The sequence below is a fragment of the Leucopleurus acutus genome (assembly GCF_964270905.1).
Source record: "Leucopleurus acutus genome assembly, chromosome: 3".
NCBI classification, from domain to species: domain Eukaryota; kingdom Metazoa; phylum Chordata; class Mammalia; order Artiodactyla; family Delphinidae; genus Leucopleurus; species Leucopleurus acutus.
In genome coordinates, this window is record NC_139145.1 from 175,377,458 (window position 1) to 175,399,555 (window position 22,098).

General features: G+C 58.3%; 1 protein-coding gene across 1 annotated transcript in view; it reads left to right on the forward strand.

Annotated features, from left to right (window-relative positions):
* The window catches only part of SLC6A3 (solute carrier family 6 member 3), a gene marked incomplete at both ends in the record, with an annotated part of 34,211 nt that extends 12,755 nt beyond the window's left edge, over window positions 1-21,456 (forward strand). Inside the window, 10 exons of the mRNA XM_082835847.1 lie at window positions 202-336; window positions 4,162-4,265; window positions 5,665-5,789; window positions 9,212-9,324; window positions 10,481-10,609; window positions 11,241-11,340; window positions 13,705-13,805; window positions 14,935-15,102; window positions 16,092-16,163; window positions 21,433-21,456. Of these exons, the coding sequence (XP_082691973.1) occupies window positions 202-336; window positions 4,162-4,265; window positions 5,665-5,789; window positions 9,212-9,324; window positions 10,481-10,609; window positions 11,241-11,340; window positions 13,705-13,805; window positions 14,935-15,102; window positions 16,092-16,163; window positions 21,433-21,456 (1,071 nt within the window). The remainder of the gene's footprint in view (window positions 1-201; window positions 337-4,161; window positions 4,266-5,664; window positions 5,790-9,211; window positions 9,325-10,480; window positions 10,610-11,240; window positions 11,341-13,704; window positions 13,806-14,934; window positions 15,103-16,091; window positions 16,164-21,432) is intronic.
* Between the last annotated feature and the right edge of the window lie 642 nt (window positions 21,457-22,098).

A 22,098-nucleotide genomic window follows, 5' to 3' on the forward strand; every position in this document is an offset into this window, starting at 1 on the left:
GTTTGTCCATTTTAATCCCTGGGAAAGACAACATACAGGATAGAAGGCACTGGACGGTCTCGCTCCAGGAGGCATTTTTTGAGCTGGCGTCCTGTGACTGTTTGGGACGCCGGGCTTCCCAGTCTGAGGTCCCCCTCTCTGAGCACAAACCATGAGGGTGGCCGGGGGCCGGTGCGGCTGGTGACACTGTGCGCTCCCCAGGTCGTGTGGATCACGGCCACCATGCCGTACGTGGTCCTCTTTGCGCTGCTTCTGCGAGGCGTCACCCTCCCTGGGGCCGTGGACGGCATCCGAGCGTACCTGAGCGTGGACTTCCATCGGCTCTGCGAGGCCTCGGTGAGTGCGCCCTCCGCTCGCGGCCCCAGTCCGTGTGGGTCACGGGGCTCTACGTCCCAGGCAGGAGACCCCAAAGGCTCACTCCCCCCGCTGTGTGCTGGGCCCACCGAGCAGAGTTCCCTGTCCAGGTGACAAGGGGCCGTGTGGGCACAGCAAGCAGCTGAATGGACCAGAGTAAGGACATTAGGGGAACAGGCCACCCAGGTGTCTGCAGGGAGAGAGCGGGAGTCGGCTGCCTCTCGACCTCTTCGCCGTGGGCCGTGCTCTCCCTGGAGGAACGCTCCCGGCTCCTGGGATGAGCACCTGTGGGGCCGCCCTGTCTGTGCCCGAGGCTGTTGCCGCTCAGCTGGATCGCAGCCGCAAGCTCTGGCCCCGGATGCATCCTCGGAGCTGGGCTGAGGCTGCGTGAACTAGGGTTCCCCTCGGGGAGCCAGACCTTGATGGTCAAGCACCCGGCGCCCCCGGCATAAAGGCGCGATGTGACCGCGTCGCGGCCAGAACTTACTCCACAGTCAGGCTGCAGGTTTCTTCAGCAAAGGAAGAAGTAATTCTGGGTTGAAATATGAGAAGACAACCTCATGAAGAGAGGAGGCTCTGCCGGGCAATGGCGGGGCGGCGGTGGGTGGCGAGAGAGAGAGGCAGCAGCATCGCAGGGAAACAGGCCGAGAAGCGAGGAGGCTGGGCGGGAGGCGGGGTCACTGGAAAATCAGGTGGACTAGACTGGGCAGAGGGAGGGGCCCCAGTGGCCACCCAGGGAGGCTGAGCTACCGGGAGCAGCACGAGGGCGAGGGCGGTCTCGGCCGAGGCGTGGGGCCCGGGCCTGACGCTGCCAGGTTGTGAGAGGTCGGCTGTGGGGTTCATCGGGCCGGAGGAAGCACCGCCTGGGGCAGCAGTGGGCAGGAAGGGCGAGAAGGGGAGGCAGACGTGGCTCCGACCCCAGGAGCCCTGGGAATGGGGGGCGCTGGCAGGGCGGAGGTCAGGCGCCGAGGGGCAGCGAGAGGAAAGCCCCACGGTCTCGGCCCCACAAGCACACAGGCGAGGGCAGCCGTGAGCAGGGCACCAGCCGGGCAGCCCACCCGAGGACCGAGGCTGTGAGGGCAGCACACGGGTCTCCACGGACGGCTAAAGGCAGAGTCCGTCCAGCAGCGGGTCCGGGGCCCCACAGCTGCAGAGCCGAGCCCGGGGAGCTGAGAGGTCAGCAGGGCATCCGTCCTCGGGAAAGCCCGTGGCAGCTGGGGGGTACTGGCAGGAGGAGGTGACCTTGGGCGTCCAAGGCCAGCTGGGCGTGATCTGGAAGTCAAAGAGAAGTGGGGCGTCAGGCAGGAAGGACAGGCGGCATGAGGGTGCGCAAAACAGATGCCAGGGGTGTGAAGAAATCAGAGAAAAGTAGGAACCGGTGGTTGTCACAAGCGAGGTAGATTGGCAGATGGACGAGACAGATAATAGATTTCAGTGGACGGATGATGGATCATAGGCAGACAGGCAGTGGATGACGGATGGATGACAGAAGGACAGGCGTAGGTGGTAGGCGACGGAGACACAACAGGACTGGACCTGACCTGAGTGTCCCTGCCTCTAACAGTCCCGTCAGCTAGGGAGGGGAAGAGCAGAGACCAGGACAGAGCAGGCCCACAGCACTGGGCTCCTGGGAGACCGCGGTCCCCAAAGGACAGGTCTATGCAGTCCCCAGCGCGGAGGCTGGGGCCGTTCCTGGTGCCCCCGTGGGCTTCTGGCTGACTTTGCACCATGTCCTCCAGGACAGAGCAGGGCCTGGGCCTCACCCGCTGGGCGGCCGTCCTGAGCCGTCCTCCCAGGACTGCTCCGGGCCCAGCGGCTGCCTGTACGCCCTCTTCCAGGCTCAGGACAGCCTCCCTCAGAGACTGAGCGGCCCCGGCACCCTTCCCCTGGGGCTTGGCAGTGGGGGGCCAGGTCCCACAGGCCCCGAGGGGATGTGGTTGGGGACTGGCCCAGATCGGGGTGCAGGGCCCCAGCACCATCCCAGGCTCGTCCCTGCCCACTCCCTGGGGGTTCAGCCATGGTGGCTCAGTCCAGAGGGGCTGAGGGAGGGGCCTGGCCAGGTCCTCACTGGTCCGGGCCGGGTGGGAGCAGAGGTTCCACTGAGGGGCCGGGCCAGCAAGCGGATGGGGCGGAAGTAACCGTCGGCTCCGTCCCTTCTTGTGCCCCTGGCACCGGGGACCCTGTGCTGCTCTGACGTGGAGGCTGCCCTGCGTCCTGGGGCCATTTCTAGACCCCCATGGGGATGAAGGGGACTGCCTTCGGGGTCAGCGCCACTGTCCTCAGTGGCACCCAGAGGCCCGGCCCTTTCAGGCCGTCCAGACTCTCAGTCGTTCATCTGCGGCTCTCGTGGAGCTGCTCCAGCGTCAGGCGGGGTCTGGGCTGGACAGAGTGCTGTCTGGGAGGGCTCCATGCCAGCAGGAGAGTGGAGGACGGGAAGTAAAGGAAGGGCAAGTCCAGGCCAGTTCTGAGAGGCTGCCCAGGCGGGCCCCAGGGTGGACCGTGGCCTGGGTCTGGAGCTGGGTCCTAGGAGCGGCAGTGAGCAAAGGCCTGGACAGATGGCTGGGAGGCGTAACCTGATGGGTGAGCTGCACGTGCAAAGACTCTGGGGTGGCCGCTGCCCACTGTGAGGACCTGGGGTTGAGGGGAGATAGGAGCCCCCCGGTGACACCGCCTCCTGTCCACAGCTACCTGCCCAGACGAGCTGGCTGGTGGCCAGCACGAGGGGACCCCCTGGCCCCCTGCCCAACCGGCCACTCTAGGCCTTGAGCTGGGAAACATGCTGTCCCCAGTGCTGGGGTGACCCCAAGACCGGGCGTGCTGCCCGAAGGACCGAGCACCCTGGTCCTGGCGTGTGGGCTCCACGTCCAGCCCCCTCACTCAGTCACACTCAGGCCAGCTGCCCTGTGTCTCCAGCTGGGGAGCTCTGGAGTCACTGCCTGAGGACCTCGGCCCACAGGCCTGCACCACAGGCTGTGGGGACAGCCCCCAGGACCTTCCGGCACAGCAGGTCTGGCCAGGCCCCCAGGGTGGGCTTCCACTCTCTTCATCCCTGCCCCAGGCTATGCAGGGCCAAGGGGGGCCCACATCGCCATCACCAGCTGGTCTCCACATCACCCTGACCAAGAGGGTCGTGTCTGACTTTTAAAACACCTCCTTGGTCCGGCATCGACTGCAGGCCTTCACTTGTCATGTGTGTCGGCACCCGGATGTCACCTGTGCCACCCCCAGCAAGCGCACAGTGTCAGAGCCACGGTCGGCTCCACAGGGCTTTCTTCACGTCCCGCCGCGTGCTCACCCTGCACTCACCCTGCGCTCACCGTGCGCTCACCGTGCTCTCACTGTGTACTTACCATGCACTCACCAGGCACTCACCCTGCACTCACGATGTGCTTCCATGGGAAGGACAGAAAGCGGGTGTTGGTGGGCACGTGTCTGATGGAGGCACGCACGTCACACAGCATTTTCATAAATTACTGCTGTTACCAGGGTCACGGGCCAGACCAACCCTCACCAGCTGGAGTAATGAGAACCCGCAGGTCCTGCAACAAGACGCAGCCCCCTGTGTTTCAGGCTCTCTCGGGCCAGCAACGCGGGAAAGGTTTATTCCCTGAGATGACATTTGCTTGTTACAATGATGTCGAGTTTAAGTTCGACCCTGTTCCTTGGAGCCCCTGGCAGCGAAGGCGCGGCCGTCTGTGGGTCCACCCCGTGTGGGTCCACCCCATGACCACTCTCTGTCCTCCGGCTGGCCGAGCCCCCCGCAGGGACCTCTCACCGCCGCTCTGTCTGTGTCCCTGCTCCGCGCAGGTCTGGATAGACGCCGCCGTCCAGATATGCTTCTCGCTGGGAGTAGGGCTTGGAGTGCTCATAGCTTTCTCCAGTTACAATAAATTCACCAACAACTGCTACAGGTGAGTCCTGGGCTCCTGTAAGAGGCTCTGCAGAGCCAAGTAGGGGCACAGCTGATGTGGGGGGGCGTCGCTGGCTTTAGGAGATAACGTGTCCCTGGATGAAGGGAGGGGAAATGAGCTGTGCTTGCAACTCTAAGCTGAATGGCTTTTAAAGTGGAAATCGAACAGGGAAGCTCTAGGCACAATGTTGATTGTGGCTTTAAGGGAGCGTCGAAGCAGTGGAGATGCTGATCACCTCGCTGGGAGGAGGCGTCCGGACCCCACCCCCACCCCCGCACCCAGGCCCCTTCCTCCGCCCCCTGCTCCATCCCCTGCCCCACCCAGCCGGTCTCATCCTCCCAGCACTCAGGGTGGGTCTCATCCCCCACGTGCCCCACGAGGAAGGGCCTGCATGTGTCCCCGCCTGGCCCGCACCTAGGGATCCTGGGCCCCAGGGGCATCCCAGACTGTGCAGAGGCCGCCGGGGACCCGGCACCAGGACAAGCCGGAAGGTGGCTTCACTGTGCGCCCAGGGCTCTGGGGCCGCCCCGCCCGGATGACCTGAGTGACCTGCAGCCGCTTGCTGGCCCTGAAATCCTTCTGAAAACAGAGAAAGAATTTCATCCAGGACTGCTTTCTTTGACCTTCATGAGCCTGTATTTATTCTCTTTCATATCATGAGAATAAAAATGCAGTAAAAATACAAAGATGGTGCGCACAGCAAAATGGCCAGGCTGACTGCTACCCAGAGGGCCACACAAAGGTGGGGTCTGCACGGCAGGGCCAGAGCCCACCCTGTGCCCACCTGGGTCTGAGCACCCTGCAAACGTCCTTCCACTCGGGCACCAGGAGGCCTGACCCCACACTCCCCCCTCCCCTGCTCTCTGAATTCTCAGCCGTCAGAGTGGGGTCCACAGGCCGGCAGCACGGGACCCCCAGGAACCAATGGGAAACACAGCATCTGGGGCCCACCAGACCCGCCCCGTCAGAACCTTCATCTTAACAAGCTCCCGGGGAGACATCTCAGAGCCCCGCCTGGCAGCGCCTGGCGAGCAGGGGTCGGGACCCCTGTGGTCGTCTGTGCTGCCCACCTGGAGCCCCAGCTTTGCTGGTGGGACTGTCTCGCCTTCAGCACTGAGTCGGGGTCCCCAGGCAAACATGGACGGGCCGTAGGGCCTGGCCTAGCCAACGTCTGACCGGAGCCCTAATCCGCTCAGTGGGGGCTCCAGGTGGGAGGTCCTGTCACCATCACCCGCAGGGCAGCCCCGGACAGCCTCTGGGGCTGCAGGAGGGGCTGGCCTGCTCGACTGGGGAAGCGCCCCCGGAGCTGCCTGCCCCAGATGCAGTAAATTACGAATAATGACTGGAAATTGCAGCGGCTCCAGGCCGGGTGCTGAGACAGCACGTCTTGTTCCTGCAGAGACGCGATCATCACCACCTCCGTCAACTCGCTGACGAGCTTCTCCTCCGGCTTCGTGGTCTTCTCCTTCCTGGGGTACATGGCCCAGAAGCACAGTGTGCCCATCGGGGACGTGGCCAAGGACGGTGAGTGCCCCGGGGCAGGCAGGTCCCTCCCCCCACCCCGCCCGCTCCCGAGGTTCAGGCTGCCCAGTTCTCCATGAGTGTTTTCCCTGCAAACCTAGAGGGAAATGCACAGGCCTCCAGAGCCCTTCCCACGGAGCTGCTGCTGCTACTGAGAACAGGATCCTGGGTGCAGCGCGCCCTGCGCCTGCCCCCTCGGGCCACCGCATGCAGAGGCTGGGGCGTCTTTGCCCCTCGTCCCAGTGTGCTTTGCAGAGGCCACTCGGCTGCAGGACTAGGGTCTGGTTCCCCTCACTGGGTGGCCCCCGCCGTTGTTTACACCTGGCCAGGGACGTGAAGTTCAGGGCTCTGAGCTGTTCCAAGCGGCACGGACCTCAGTGTGGTCAGCCAGAAGGAAGCTGGACCGGTTTGGACATAGCAGTTACTCTGTTCCAAGCTTTTCCTCCAGATACCCAGTGGCCATGGCACGTGTAGATGGGATTTGGATAATCGCTGAGAATCCCCTGAAGTCTCTGGACACGGTGACAACAGAGACCCATGTTCCCAACCTGCTCACCATGCTGTCACAGACACCGAGTGTCTGCAAACCAGGAAGTTAGCTGAGGGGGAGTGGGCGGGGGGAGGGCATGGGCCCAGGTGACACAGGGACCGAGCTGGGCCCCGCAGGAGAGAGCCCCCGGGGTGCTGGGCAGAAAGTCACGGCTTAGGCAGCCTAAAGCTAGGTCAGCCCAGGACCCCAAGGCCTCCCACGACGGCCGCCACCCTCACCGGCCTGCAGGATCGCTCTGTGCGTGAGCCCGAGACCGTCCTGCTCAGGGGTGGGCCCCTCCCTTCCCCTGGGAAGCCCCTCTTCTCCCCGGGGCTGGGGGACTGATCTCCTCCTGGGTCTAATCACTCTTGAGCGGGAGGGTAGCCTTCAGGGAGGGGCTGAGGGGGACAGAGGGCCAACCCCACCTGCGCCCTGAGCTCTCAGCGGGTCGGCCCGTCAGCCCATCCAGTTCTTGAGAAGTTGAGTGTTGGGAGCCGCACTTTTTTTTTTTTTGAATTTTTGAATTTTATTTTATTTATTTTTTTATACAGCAGGTTCTTATTAGTCATCAATTTTATGCACATCAGTGTATACATGTCAATCCCGATCGCCCAATTCATCACACCCCCACCCCCAGCCCCACCCCCGCTGCTTCCCCCCCTTGGTGTCCATAGGTTTGTTCTCTACGTCTGTGTCTCAATTTCTGCCCTGCAAACCGGTTCATCTGTACCATTTTTCTAGATTCCGCATATATGCGTTAATATACGATATTTGTCTTTCTCTTTCTGCTTACTTCCCTCTGTATGACAGTCTCTAGATCCATCCACGTCTCAACAAATAACCCAATTTCGTTCCTTTTAATGGCTGAGTAATATGCCATTGTATATATGTGCCACATCTTCTTTATCCATTAGTCTGTCGATGGACACTTAGGTTGCTTCCATGTCCTGGCTATTGTAAACAGTGCTGCAGTGAACATTGGGGTGCATGTGTCTTTTTGAATTATGGTTTTCTCTGGGTATATGCCCAGTAGTGGGATTGCTGGGTCATATGGTAGTTCTAGTTTTAGTTTTTAAGGAACCTCCATACTGTTCTCCACAGTGACTGTATCAATTTACATTCCCACCAACAGTGCAAGAGGGCTCCCTTTTCTCCACACCCTCTCCAGCATTTGTTGTTTGTAGATTTTTTGATGATGGCCACTCTGACTGGTGTGAGGTGATATCTCATTGTAGTTTTGATTTGCATTTCTCTAATGATTAGTGATGTTGAGCATCCTTTCATGTGTTTGTTGGCAGTCTGTATATCTTCTTTGGAGAAATGTCTATTTAGGTCTTCTGCCCATTTTTGGATTGGGTTGTTTGTTTCTTTAATATTGAGCTGCATGAGCTGTTTACACATTTTGGAGGTGAATCCTTTGTCAGTTACTTCATTTGCAACTATTTTCTCCCATTCTGAGGGTTGTCTTTTCGTCTTGTTTATGGTTTCCTTTGCTGTGCAAAAGCTTTGCAGTTTCATCAGGTCACATTTGGAGCCACACTTTGAAAGCAGGAAACAGAGGTTTGGAGACGGGGCGGACAGACCCCTCCAAGGCTGCGGTGGGAAAGCTGGGGGCTGGGGTGAAATCTCAGCAAGTGTTTCCAAATCCATACTCTTTCCTGTAGGAAAAAAAAAAAATCCAATATAGGCAGGAGAAAGGGAACATAATGCAAATAAGCGCAGAGCAGTGAAATTTACTCTGTTGCATTTATGCATTTTCACCGCTCTTTTGCCCTTTATTATGGTAAGTAGCAATAGTTTGCAAGAACCTCCATTAACCCCTGAAGTCAGCTGAATGTATTCTATGCATTTCCGTGACAAGCAAAGTAAATGTCATTTATGGCTCTAATTCTCAAGAAAACAGGGTGAAATGTTAACCCGAGAACAGAAATGAAAGGTGAGGATGTTGCGCTTACGTTCGGCCGAGCACATGGTTATATCTTCCCGGGTTTGTGGCATTTAGACTGTAGAGCTTTTCAAACGAGCCACCCCTTGGTTCCGCACCGGAAACCCTGCTCCTTCCGTGGGGTTGGGAATCACAGAGCACAGGTGACACCAGGGCTCCTAAGAGACCCTGGGGGGGTGGGCCCTGGCTCTGGCCTTTGTTTGATTCTCTAGCAGGATCAGTAAGTGCCCTGTTCCTAACAGCTGGCACCCGAACAGGCCCCGCTGAGGACGAGGGAACCAGAAAAGCTGTCACACCTCCGTGATCAAGTGCTCGGCAACCCATGCCCGGGAGCTACGTGGCACATCTTTTTAGGTTACCCGTGAAAATGATCAACTAGCGGTTTCCTGTGGGCATCTTTTTTACTTTGGGAACACTTGCTGAGATTTCACCCCAGCCCCCAGCTTTCCCACCGCAGTCTTGGAGGGATCTGTCCGCCCCGTCTCCAAACCACGTAACAGTACGTGGTTCCTAGACATGATCCTCAGAGTAGTACGTTGGCACAGAAAAATGTCTACAGTGCGGGCTACGTGGACCACAGCATGCCTGAGCGTGTGGGCAGCGCACATGTGTCCACGGCAGGCACAAGAGACAAACCAGGAGGCGCCCCGAGTGCTTGGAGGGATAAAGCGTAGGGCCCCTGGAAGCCACTCCCACCCTCTTCCCGTTGGCTGTGCCCCTCCTCTCCCAGGGCCCGCACAGCCCCGGGAGGCGGTCGGGGGGCTGGAGGGGGCAGAACAGAGGCCCTCCCTCCCACGGATCCAGTCTCCATTCTCCAGAGTCCTGGGCCCTGAATTCCAGGAGGGAGGACTTTCCAAGGAGGGCGGAAGGAAGGCCGTGGGCAGGGCTTTGCGCTCTCCGGCGGGGGTGGAGCTGGGGGTGGCAGGAAGCAACGGCGGGCTCTGCTTTCAGGGCCGGGGCTGATCTTCGTCATCTACCCCGAGGCGCTTGCCACGCTCCCGCTGTCCTCCGTCTGGGCCGTGGTTTTCTTCGTCATGCTACTCACCCTGGGAATCGACAGCGCCGTGAGTGACCTCGGCGCTCCGCGTGCCGTGGGCCCGCCAGTGACAGCCAGCCCTCACAGGGCCGGGCCGGCCCCGGATGCCCTTGCGGGTCTCCCAAACCCCTGTGCCTGCACGGAGCCCCTGCGTGGGAGGCAGGGTCCCACAGTAACTGACAAGGAGGCTTCGGACCAGCTCGCCCCTCTTCTTCCCCTGGGGGTGGGCGGGGCATAGCAAGCCCCCTGAGAGTCCTAAACACACAGGCACAGGGCCGGGGGCAGCAGGGCCGTGCAGGAAGACGAGGCAACGGAGTGATGGGACACACAGGGCCCCGGCAGCCTGACTCACGCCTTCCCTGCCCCTCAGCCGCCAGGAGGAAGGGTGCCCGTGCGGGGTGGGAAGCGGAGGCTGCAGCCAGGCCCTCCGAGCATCCTGTGGCGGCCCTGCGGGCACATGGGCGCTGGCTCGGCAGGCGGACTTCCTCGGGCTACTCCTCCACGTGGCCTGCTGGGACCGCCAGCCGGGACCTCAGGCCCCACGTTCATCCGACTTCCTGGGAAGTGCGGAGGACCGCGGATCCCCACCATGTGACTGCTGGTCACGCGCTGTAGCCCTCCACCTCCGTCTCCCCATCAGCCTTGTCACCTGCCCACTGGGTGGGCACAGCCTTGGCGGTGACTCCCATAGTCAGCACTTCCTGGAGGAGGCGGTCCCAGCAGCGCAGGGCAGAGAGGCTCCCCAGCTGGCCGGGTTTCGTGGGCGACACCCCGTCACGACAGTACTGAGAGTCAGGAGGGCTTAATCAGTGAGGACATGGCCAGTGGCCAGGCCCGGGCCCCCCTGGGAGCGAAACTAAGCTGCGCTTGTGGGACAGACACTAGCTTAGAAAAGCCCAGCAGAGCTGAGCCTTTGTGGCGACGCAGGGGACGGTATTACGAGGGCCACATAGCGCTCCACCCCTGTCTGGCAAATCCTCACCAGGGGACAGGGCATCTACCCAGGTCCTCCCTCTCCAGTGGCCACGTCTCCAGAGCAGCCCGTGCCGAGGGTGCATTCTGCACCCCGGACACCGTGCAGCTCCTGACTGTGCACGTCCGTTGCGTTGCCCGAATGGCGGCCTAGGCGGGGTGCAGAGCGCCGGCCCCGCCCCCAGCGCTCCTCTGCCCTGTGTCGCCTGCAGATGGGCGGGATGGAGTCGGTGATCACCGGGCTCATTGATGAGTTCCAGCTGCTGCACAGGCACCGGGAGCTCTTCACCCTCGTCATCGTCCTGGCAACCTTCCTTCTCTCCCTCTTCTGCGTCACCAACGTACGTACCTGTGCTCGCCCGCCTGACGATGTCTCATTAGCATTTGGTGTTGGGCAGCAATGGTTACTGCTCTCAGACCAGACAGGACCACAGCATTTCCGAGGGCTGCACCCCTCCAAGCAACCCGTGACCTGTAATACGCGGGTGGCTGTGGTCACACTCGGGGTGGCCTTGAACACACGCAGGGAGCCACGGTCACTCAGAGTCGCCATGGTCTCACGCGGTCCCTGGGTGCCTGAGCACTTGGTCTGGAGTGTTTCAGAACCTGGACAGCTCCCTGGGAAGAGCCCGTGGGTTTGTGGGCCTGGAGGGTCAGGGGAGGCCTGTCGGGGGGATGCAGGACCCAGGTCCCCTCCCTCACAGAGGCCCTGCCAACTTTGGCATTTGCTTTGCCTTCATCCCTAATTGCTGGGGAAGAGAGGAGTTTTTCTTTTTCGGAATAGATGGTCCCTAAGTAGCTGCTCGTGGACTGAATTTTAGTGATTCAAATAACACTGTCTAGGGAGTAAACTAGAAGTTGTCTGTCAACTGAAACTGCAGGCCAGGTTTATGCTTTGGAGAGCGCACCTTCGTGGGCGAGGCGTGCCACACCGGGCACCCCGAGTTCAGCAGGCGCTCCCCTCTCTCCTAGGGTGGCATCTACGTCTTCACGCTGCTGGACCACTTTGCGGCCGGCACGTCCATCCTCTTCGGGGTGCTCATGGAGGTCATCGGGGTGGCCTGGTTCTACGGTAAGGACAGAGCTTCCCTCGGGGGGCTGGTGTGCTCCAACCGCAAAGACCCAGCCCCTGTGCCGTCACTGCGACCGGCCGGGCCGGCGTCCTTGGGCTTTGTCGCTGTGCTGCTTCCTTTCTGGCAAAGCTGCCCTGCTCTGTGGTCACCACACATCACAGAGGAGGCTTGGCGGCCAGCTGTTCCATGGATCAGTGAGGACAGCCTGGACGGCAGCCCGAAATCCTTACTGCGGTCAGAGCTCTCGGGGTGGCCACATAATCACGCTGCTGGTTCTTGAGGAGGAAGGATTTGCGAGGACGCTGGGACACTGGCTGGTGCTGGAGGCGAGGTCTCAGCACCGAGGTGGCAGGGGAACAGGCTGAGTGGGCTTCTCTCTGGGGACGTGCCACTAAGGCCCTCAGCTGACGGGAGGGGTGACGGTGGTGTTCAGAGAGCCGCTGTTCAGCGTCAGGCCAGAGCTCCTGACCCTGCGCGGACAGCACCACCTGGACTCCAGACCACCCCCCGCCCTGGTCCAGCGCTCATTCGTGGATCAGGCCTGGGAGCCCCTCGAGGTCAGGGGCCTGCTGGTCAGCAGGCAGCCCCTGGAAGAGGCGCAGCCCCGCCTGCAGCCGTGCTCCCCGGCCCCTCCTGGGGCGCCCGCCATGTTTCCCGGGATGTCCTGCTGTAGGTTTGACAGCTGCAGACGCTGTGCCCTTTCCAGCCTGCTGCCCGGGCCCACCTTGCTCTCTCTCCGTTTCTTTCCTGTGACCTGGGGTCATGGGGCCGCTCAGCTCTCCTGGCCAGGTATCCTTGGGGGAGTTTGCAGTGAAAGCTCGAGATAAAGGGCACACTCCTCTGCACGTGTACGTGCTGCAGCCCAAAGCCAGGTCTGTGCTGTTCAGGAGCCGCAGTGTCGCAGCAGCCCTGCTGTCACACGAGGGGGTCACGGTCTCTGCCTCGGCCCTGGAATTACAACCTGAAAAGCACCCTAGCTTTGAGAGGCTTAACCTGGCAAGTAGTCCATATTCCAAGAACTCTCCCAACTATAGTTACTTTGCTACAGAAAAGGGAAATATCAAGCTCTCTGTGCCTTCATTGGCACCTGGAATCAATACTTGCCTGTAGCTTTAAATCATAATCTCCCCACTTCAAAATAAAACCTCAGAGAAGGAGAGAAAGTGCTTCAAACGTATCCCACAGCCACGAACGTGGGGCTGGCGGAGACGGGAGGGAGGCTGGCCCTGCAGGGACCAGGTGCTCCCGAAAGCCTCCGAAGACAGAGGTCGCGCTGTTTCTCCGGACGGCAACTCACGCCCAGAACGCGCCCACCTCTGTGCCCCCAGGTCCCTGTGGACGGGCTGGCCCGCCCTGGACCTGCCTGAGGGCCCGAGGGGCCTGGTGGACATGCCCATCTTTGCTGGCCTTTGGGGTCAGCCCCCTCCACCCCACTCCTCCAGGGTCCGAGTCCAGGATCTGCTGGTGGAGTTGGAGTGTGAAGAGGGGATTCTGCATGGCGGTGTAGCTCTGCTGTGTCCCCGCATGTGGCACAGACTCGGCCAACCAGCTGCTGTCACATGACCAGAGGCCAGGCCAGGCTCAGGGCAAGAGAAATCACTGTAAGATCTGGAGAGAGCTGTGGCACACGGAGCTTCTAGAAGTAGCTTTCCTTGCAAAAGAACGTTCACATAAACGGAGAGGACATTGTGACACATGCTACTACAACATGGCGGAGCCTTGAGGACACCATGCTCGGTGACATAAGCCAGTTACAGAAGGACAGATCCTGTAGGGGTCCCGTGAGGTCCCCGGAAGAGTCAGGTTCACAGACAGGAAGTAGGATGGGGGCGTGGCATGGGCTGGCTGAGGGGGGGGGAGTGAGCGTTTAATGGGGACAGAATCTCAGTCGGGGAGGATGACAAAGTTCTGGAGGTGATGGTGGTGGTGCTTGCACAACAGTGTGAATGTACTTGATGCCACTGAGCTGTGCACTAAAAATGGCTAAAGTGGTAAGTTTTATGTTGTATATATTTTATTTTATATATGTTATATATATTTTATGATTTTTGTAAATGAAAAAAGTGATTACAGAGGGGAAGCACGGATGGCCGTGGGCCACAGGGAGGAGGACCTGAGATGGGAGGAGGGCGGAGGCCCCACAGGCCCCCTTGGGGTCATCGGTGATCCCAGTGTCACCACGGGGACATGCATCGGGCCCGGGTCAGCAAGACCCCTGGGCGGCTGGGTGGGGCGGCCTGGGCACCAGCGTGCAGCCCGAGCTCCAGGTCTGCTGGGGGTGGCCCGGGGTTGGTAAGGGCCCGGTGGGGCCCGCGTCTCGGGCAGGTGCCGTGCTGACCGCCTGCTTGGCCACCTCCCCACAGGCGTGTGGCAGTTCAGCGACGACATCAAACAGATGACCGGGCAGCGGCCCAGCCTCTACTGGCGGCTGTGCTGGAAGTTCATCAGCCCCTGCTTCCTCCTGGTGAGGCCCCTCTTCCCCGCTCCCCCGCCACCCGGTCCAGCAGGGGCCACACACGCCTGATGCTGGGGGAGGGGCTCGGTGCTGCCCGGGGACCAGGGTCTCCACGGGCGGGAGTCAGCAGGTCACCGGACTCAGGCAGGAGGGCAGGCTGGCCCCCCACATCCTCTGGTCTCCTGAAGATCCCCCCCGACTGGAGCCACTGAGAAACCATTCATGGGAGGCAGGGCTCCCACCCGATTAAGGCCCTGCTCGTCCCCTGTGCTTGGGGGGCGTCAGCTGACCTCTGCCTGGAGGCCCGAGAGAAGGGTTAGAACCTGGGAAGACGGGTGCTCAGATGCGAGGCCGGACGGGAGCCGCTCAGGTTCTGTGACAGCACGGCCCCCAGGGCTCCCCAGTAGCTGCTGTCGTCCAGGCCAGGGGTCTGCAAGCTCGGGCCTGCGGCCAGGTCCACCCACCGCCTGTTGTGTTGGAACACGGCCGTGCTGGTTCATCCACACATCCACACCACAACCTCAGAGCTGGGTGGCTGTGACCGAGCCCCGACGGCTCACGAAGCTGGAACTGCCTGCCCTGTCTGGTGGCCCCAGGCAGCCGTTCAGCGGCCTTCCAGCTCTGAGTGCAGAGCCCAGGCCGGCGAGCACCTCGTGACCTTGGCCCTCCTCCTGCCCAGCCAGCCCAGCGGCCCCCAGGGTGTCCACAGATGGGGCAGGGGCCTCAGGCAGCGCCCCCTCCACCCCAAGGGCCAGTGAGAGAGGAGGCGGAGTGGGGGTGAGGTTCCCAGTTCAAGCCCCAAGCTCCCTGAGCTGCTCCAAACCTGCAGGGGCTGCTGGTCAACCCCAGCCACCCAGCAGCCTGGGGCACGTGACCTCCAGACCAGCCAGGTGTCCTGCTTCTCCCCGCGTGGCAACCTGTGAGGTGTACAAGGGACAGCGAGAGAATCCCCACCCATCAGACTTAAGAACTGGGGGGCTGTGTGCCCCCCAAGCACCCCCGCCCCGTCCCGCAGCAGCCCCGGTCTGCGGAGTGCACACGGACGCCCTAGTCCCGTCGTGCGGGGGACCCTCCACCGGAGCCACCCGCTTGGTACCCCTGCCCCCAGCCGCCCCTGACCCCTGTCCCTCGGTTTCAGTTTGTGGTCGTGGTCAGCATCGCAACCTTCCGGCCCCCGCACTACGGAGGCTACATCTTCCCCGAGTGGGCCAACGCGCTGGGCTGGACCATCGCTGCGTCCTCCATGTCCGTGGTGCCCATCTATGCTGCCTACAAGTTCTGCAGCCTGCCCGGCTCCTCGAGGGAGGTGTGTATCTGGATGGGTCTCCCTCACCTGCCCTTCCCCCCGCCCCCGATTGTGAGGCCACCAACAAGGTCAGGCGGGTGTCCCTGTCCCAGGCCTGCTCCCGCCTGCTCATCTCTGCCCAGCAGGAGGGGCTGGAGCGGCCGGTGATCATGCCAGAGACACGTGGGCTGGTGTGGGGGTGGGCTGTGCCTGTGCGTGCGTGTGTGCGTGTGTGTGTGTGTGCGTGTGCCTGTCTTTGTGTGTGTGTGCGCCTGTGTGTGCCTGTTTTTGTGTGTGTGTGCGCGCCTGTGTGTGCCTGTCTTTGTGTGTGTGTGCGCCTGTGTGTGCCTGTCTTTGTGTGTGTGTGTGCGCACCTGTGTGTGCCTGTCTTGGTGTGTGTGTGCGCGCACCTGTGTGTGCCTGTCTTGGTGTGTGTGTGCGCACCTGTGTGTGCCTGTCTTGGTGTGTGTGTGTCCTCACGTGGGCACATACACGTGTGTACTTGCCTGTGTGTGTCTCCGTGTGTGTGCACACATGCTCTACAGCGTGCAGTGCAGGTGGAAGGGCAGTGGTCTGAGGGTGGGGGTGGAAGCAGGGGACCCACCCTCTCCTGGGGCCGAGTCCACGTGGGGCCGAGCAGGGCCAGCGGGATCCCCAGGCGGGCACCCCCGTGTGGGTTGGGAGTGGCTCTGGGCCTCGCAGTCGCTCGGGCAAGCTTCTGCGTCACCTATGAAGGAGGAGGTGGGTGGGTTGGGCACAGGGGTCCCTCCACCTCACATCTTGATGCCGGGATTCCTGGCAGAGACGGAGGGCGCCTTTGCTCAGGGCCCACCGTGAGCTTGACATGGAGGCGAGCCTCCTGCAGTAGTGGCTACTTCGAGTTGGGCTGGACTTTGCTCCAGGGTCTAAGGAGACCCAAGCCATCAGCTCCCACGTTGACAGCCATTGACCAGGGCCCGTTCACCCCGCTGAGGCTGGGCCGGCGCCCACAGTTGCTCCTTGTCTTCTAGAAGCTGGCCTACGCCATCACGCCCGAGAAGGAGCACGAGCGGGTGGACAGAGGGGAGGTGCGCCAGTTCACGGTGAGTGCCACTCTCCCCGCCGCTGGCTGGGGGCGGAGGCGACCTGGGTGGGTGACCCTCCTCCAACCCCAGAGCGAGGTGCGTGGTCAGGACGCCAGCGTCAGCTGTGAATTCTGCACAGCCAAGCCCTTCCAGGGTGTGGACACTCTGACTCAAAAGCTGCGTAAGGGGCGTGATTTTAGGCAGGGGTGGAGGTGGGGGCCTATTGGGACAGAGAACTTCCCCTTGTGCAGTTCGAAGGGTCGCGACTTGGTTGCAGGGTGCTCTGTTTGTGCTTTGCTTTCTGTCTCGTTCATTTCAGCTCTGTCATTATTTCTCCCTTCTACTTTCATTGGTCTACTCTGTCATACATTTACTAACTTCTTAACTTAGACCATGGATCATTAATTTTCAACCTTTCTTCTTTTCTAACGTAAGCATTCAAGGCTAAGAATTTCCCTCAAAATACCCTGTTGGCTGTGTTCCACAACTTTTTTTTTTCTTATAATTAGACATTTTTGTGAACATCTTTATTGGAGTATAATTGCTTTACAGTGTTGTGTTAGTTTCTGCTGTATAACAAAGTGAATCAGCTATATGTCACAACTTTTAACATAGCACTTTGTGTATCGTTTAGTTCTAAGCGTATTTTAATTTTCATTGTGACTTCTTCCACCCATGCTTAGAAGTCTGCCTTTAAATTCCCCAATATATGGGGATGTTTCATTTATCTTTTTGTTATTGATTTCTAAATTAATTGCATTGTGTTCAGACACCTTTTTACTCATCCTTTGGAGTGTATTGCTACTCCTTTATGGCCAAGTACCTAATCAAATTTTATAAGTGCTACGTGTATCTTTAGGTGAGATGTATTCTCCAATTGTTGATATGCAATTCTCCTTCTGTCCATTAGATTGAGCTTGTAACTGCGTTGTTCAAATCCTTTACAATTTTGCACATTTTAGCTCTGTTTAACCATCAGTAATCAGTAGATATTTATGGGATATCTGACCTTGAAAGCATATCTGTCCAATTTTCCCTTGTGGTTCTGCTGGGTTTTGCTTTATCTACTCTGAGCCTGTTTTCTGGGACGGTTATGGGTTCAGAATGATCACATCTACTTGGCCAATCCTTGCTCCCTTGCTGTGTTTTTGCTCTTACAGTCCTTCTTGTCTGAGGTGACTACAGCTGCACTAGGTTTCTTTTGAGTTTACCTGAAATGTCTTTTGTGATCTTTTAATTTCCAGCTTTGCAATCATCTTAACATTTAGGTGTCTTTTGCAAACCTCGAATACACTGGAATGCTTTAGTCTGGCCACTGGGCAGATTAATCCATTTATATTTGTTGTGATTATTGGTACAGTTGGGCTTCATTCTTCTATTTTTTAACCCTGTTCCATTTTTTAATGTTTATTTTTCCACCTTATTATTGCCTTTTATGATTGATTTCTTGGTCTTTTTTTTTTTTTCTTGTTCTACTCTTTCCTCTCTGTTTGGAATTTATATACTTTATTCTATTCATTTCATAGTTGTTTGTGAAATTGTACCATGCATATTTCACTTTAAGTATAAAGTTAAACATTATCTGAACCCCCATCCTGAATATCACAAGGACTTAAATTTTCCTCCTACAGATTAATAAGCTATTATTGTCCAATATTCCATTTATGTCATTTTTAACCCACAAATTAGTCACTATTATTATTGTTGTTATTTTGTCCAGAAACTTCCCTGGACAAGTGTGCATGTCCAGTGTTTACTTGTTCACTCTACTTTTTGGCATATACGTCTTTCCTTTGAGGACCATTTTCTTGCCTTTCGAAGAAGCATCCTTCAGACATTCCTTTAAGGGGGTGTCTTGATAAACTTCCTCACTGTTGTGTGTCTGTGAATGTCTTTACTTTGCCCTTATTTATGACAGAGTTTCCACAGGCATGTGGCTCTCGATCAAGTTATGGTCTTTCAGCATTTTGAAGATGTTGGTTCTCCACCTGCAGCCCTGCAGTCCTGCTGAGACATGTGGCCCCGTGGGGCGGGGTCCCTGGACCCGTTCCAGCTTCCTTTGCATTTGGTGCTGCAGTTCCCCTGTGATGTGTCTGGGCATAGATTTCTTTTATTTATATTATTGCAAAGCTATTATAAGTAGTTTTATTTACTTATTCCTCCCAGCATCTCTTGTGTGCCCAGGGCCTGTAAATTCATGTTTTTTGTGAGTTCTGGGAATTTTGCAGCCCTACTTGAATCTTGCCCCTTGCCTCTCTGCTTCCGTCCTGGGCTCTGCCACATGAGGCTTCCCTGGCTCCTCCGGGTCTCATACTCTTTCAGGTGTCTTTTCAGGTTTTGTGTCCGGGTGCACCATTGTACATTAGTCCACCCGTGCCTGTGTTTCATTTATTTAACCACAGAACAAAATAAACCCTTGTGAACTACCGTACAAAAGTCCACCTCGATAGTAACTCACATCTGCCTCCGTGCCTGCCACCCTCCTGCCCCTGAAATCAACACCTTCTCAGTCTAGCTGAATATTTCCCATGCATTTTCTGCTGCACAGTTTTGTTGCATCTGTAGGTACTGCTCTATTCCTGAAAAGTAGACTGTTTGGTTTCAGCTGTTTTTAAATTTATTGAAAGGGCATCACGCTGCCTGAGTCTTTGGGTTCATTTCTCCACTGTGCACGGTTACAGCACCGTACTTCATGCTTCTCATACCCACAGTCCACTGAGCCTTTTGGAACTATGGGTTTATAATTTTCAGTGTATTTGGAAATTTGGGGCTATCATTTCTTCCATTTTTTTCTGTCCCACCCCCTTCGTGGGCTCCAGTTACACATATTTTAGGCCACGTTAATTCTCTTCCCTCTGTGTGTTTTATTTTGCATGCTTTCTGTTGCTTTTGTTTAGTCCACTAATTTTTTTCCTCTGCAAAGTCTAATCTGCTAATAATCCCATCCAGCACACCTATCATTTCACACCTTGTAGTTTTCATCTCTAGAAGTTCACGCTGGGTCTTTTGATGTCCTTCGTGCCTCTACTTACCTTTTTGGACATGTGGACTGCAGTTATAATCACTGTGTAATCCCTCATCTGCCAGTGTCAACATCTGTGTCTGTTCCGGGTCAGTGTCAGTTGCCTTTTCTCATAAGGGGCTGAATTCTGCTGCTGCTTCACACATCTGGTCATTGTTGATTGGATTCCGGCTACTGTGAGTTTTACCTTGTGAGAGGCTGGATGTATCTGTGCTCCTTTACATATTCTTAAGCTTTGTTCTGGGTCGTCAGTAAGTTACTCGGAGACAGTTTGACCTTTGGGGGACTTGGCTTTTAAGACTTGTTAGGTGGGACCAGAGCGGCATTTAGTGGGGGGCGGTTTCCAATGCTGGTGCAAGACCTCGGTGAACACTCTACCCGGCGCCCCGAGATCCAGGAGATGCTCCAGCCTGGCTGCGGGGCGGGCACAGCTCCCGTCCTGTGAGTTTCAGAGACATTTCCCGAATCCTGCCGGGAGGGTGTCTCCGGCCTCGAGTGCCCTGAATGCTCAGCTGAACCCGCGGGTCCCTGTGCACGTGCCCAGGGCTCAGGGCCGCACTCGCCCCTCTGCAGCTCCATCCTCTGAACTCCAGCCGCCTTGGGCTCGCCAGCGCTCACCCCACCTCATCAGGCCAGGGGTTCGCTGCCCCACCTGGGCGTCCCCTCCCCCGCTGAAGCCTAGATAGCCCCTCGAGGCCGCAGTGGGGCAGCTGGACAGACCCCCCTGCTTGTCTCCCTCGGGGAATCTGTCCTTTGTCGTCTGGCCTCCTGTGTCTGAAAACCCACTATTGTATATATCTTGTTCACTTTAAGCTGTGTCAGATGGTGAAATATATTCAGTCCCCATTACTCCATCTGGACCAGAAATATCTTTTTTTCTTTTTGGCTGGGCCGCGCATCTAGTTCCCTGACCAGGCGGTGAAAGCACCGAGTCCTAACCACTGGACCACCAGGGGATTCCCTGGACCAGAAGTATCTTTGTCTGTAGCTGTGGCCGTTCCCTTTGACGCTGCACATGGAAGTGTCACGTGTGCAGTCATGGAAAAGCGTCTCCGTCACGTACCCCTTCGTGTGTCCCCCTTCACCGACAGTTACACTGTCCACGAGTCTGGAAGCAGCAGTTGGCCTTGGAGCTGTGCAGCACCGTGCGTGGCATCTGCCGCTTTCTAAACCATTTCTTACGCAGCTGCCCAGTCATCTGAGCATCACACAACCTCTCTGGTCCACGGGGATCTGAACGGGAGTTTCCGGTTCTTGCCGACCCGCCCGGGGTGGCTGCTGCCTGTGCTTCTGCCCTCCTGGTTGCAGCTTCACGGCCTGATCTCCACCTGTGGGGACTCTGAGAGGCCCCGTAAGCACACCTTCCTCTGAGAAGGTCGCCTTCGGCTCATCTGTGGCCAGGACACAGGGCCACTTCACCCCCGGGGGCGGGTCTCAGCTGGGGCCCCAGGTGTGGCCCCCCGGCCTCAGCACTGGTCTGGGGCGTCCCTGGTCAAGCCCTGCCCTCTGGCGGCCCTTTGGCTGCTGTGTGGGTGTGTCCTAAGCAGGTTCTCCCCGTGGTGACGGAGGGCCCTGTGGTGGGACCGGAGGCAGCATCTTCCTACCCCCGGTGTGGCTGTGTCAGAAACAAGCCCTGCCCGTCTTTGTCTGGAAATGTTTACAAAACACAGTTCTTGCCATTTAGTGTGATCGAATGGCCTGTGCTCAAAACTAAGCTGAACTCTAACAGCTGGGTGATAACAGGTGATGACATTTGTGGACAACTAAATAGGGCCCCTGTCCGTCTCACCCTTCCCCGAGCGGTGAACGAGGCCTCATCCCCCACCCACAGGGTCACACAAAGCAGACAGCTCCACGGGGTGCAGGGTTCCACTGGGTCGGGATCAGAGGCCCCAGGGGGCCAGGGGCGTCGCAGGTCACGTGCGAGCCAGTAGGCGAGAGCTCCGGACCAGCCCAAGCACGCTGGCATCCAGTGTCTGCCCAGCAGCTGATGCCACACTGGCCAGGGATGGCGGAGGCCGCTGGTCCCCGCTCTGGCCCCTCGAGGCCACTGTGCCCGCCGACAACATCTCTTTGTGAAGCGATGACTTGTCTCCATAAAATTAAAAAGGGCGTCAGGTCTGTGGTGCCCCAGGAGCAGTGCTGGGCCCCCAGCCGCCCGCTGGGTTCAGGGATCTCCCAGCTACAAGCCGGGCCGCCGGCCCAGGAGCTTTTATCCAAGGAGCTCCTCCCTTCGCGTCTGAATAAGCCCTGTTTTCTTTCCAGCTCCGCCACTGGCTCGTGGTGTAGAGGGGAGCGGAGGAAGGAGACCCGCAGGGCACCATCCACGGCAGGACAGAGGCAACGAAGAAGGGAAATCGGAGTTTTGAGAGAAAGGAGGGCTGCTCCCACGCCGCACCTTCTGCTTCGCTGGACACACTCACGCCCTTCCCCTGACTGGTCACACCCTCTGTGCCACGGAGAGACGACCCTCTGTCCGCCGTGTCACTGTGTAACTTGCCTAGTCTGTGCCCATCCCGCAGGTAGAAACGTCTGAGTCGTGTTCTGTGCGTTAGAGCTGCTCCCTTCTCCCGTGCCCACCCCAGGGCCCCCTGGAGCCACAGCTTGCCGTCACCCACGTGTGCAGGAGAAATACGATAATTATAGATTACGGGTTCTCTGAGAGTCCCAGCGCCCGCAATAGCTTCTGGGATCCTTTGTTTTGCTTGTATTAAAAATACCGAGTGCCGTATTTTGCCTAATTGTGCAGAGGTGAAATGGCGGAAGCCATACGAAAGGTGACGAAGTGGGACCACGTGTCCCCACATCACACAGGTCTGCTCAGAGCCCACGGAGGGCCAGGGCCCGGGTGCTGTTTATTTCCTTGTAGCTACGAGAAAACTCCCTAAAATGCATGTGGGCTGCCACCACTCCTGCCCGACGTGGAGCCCC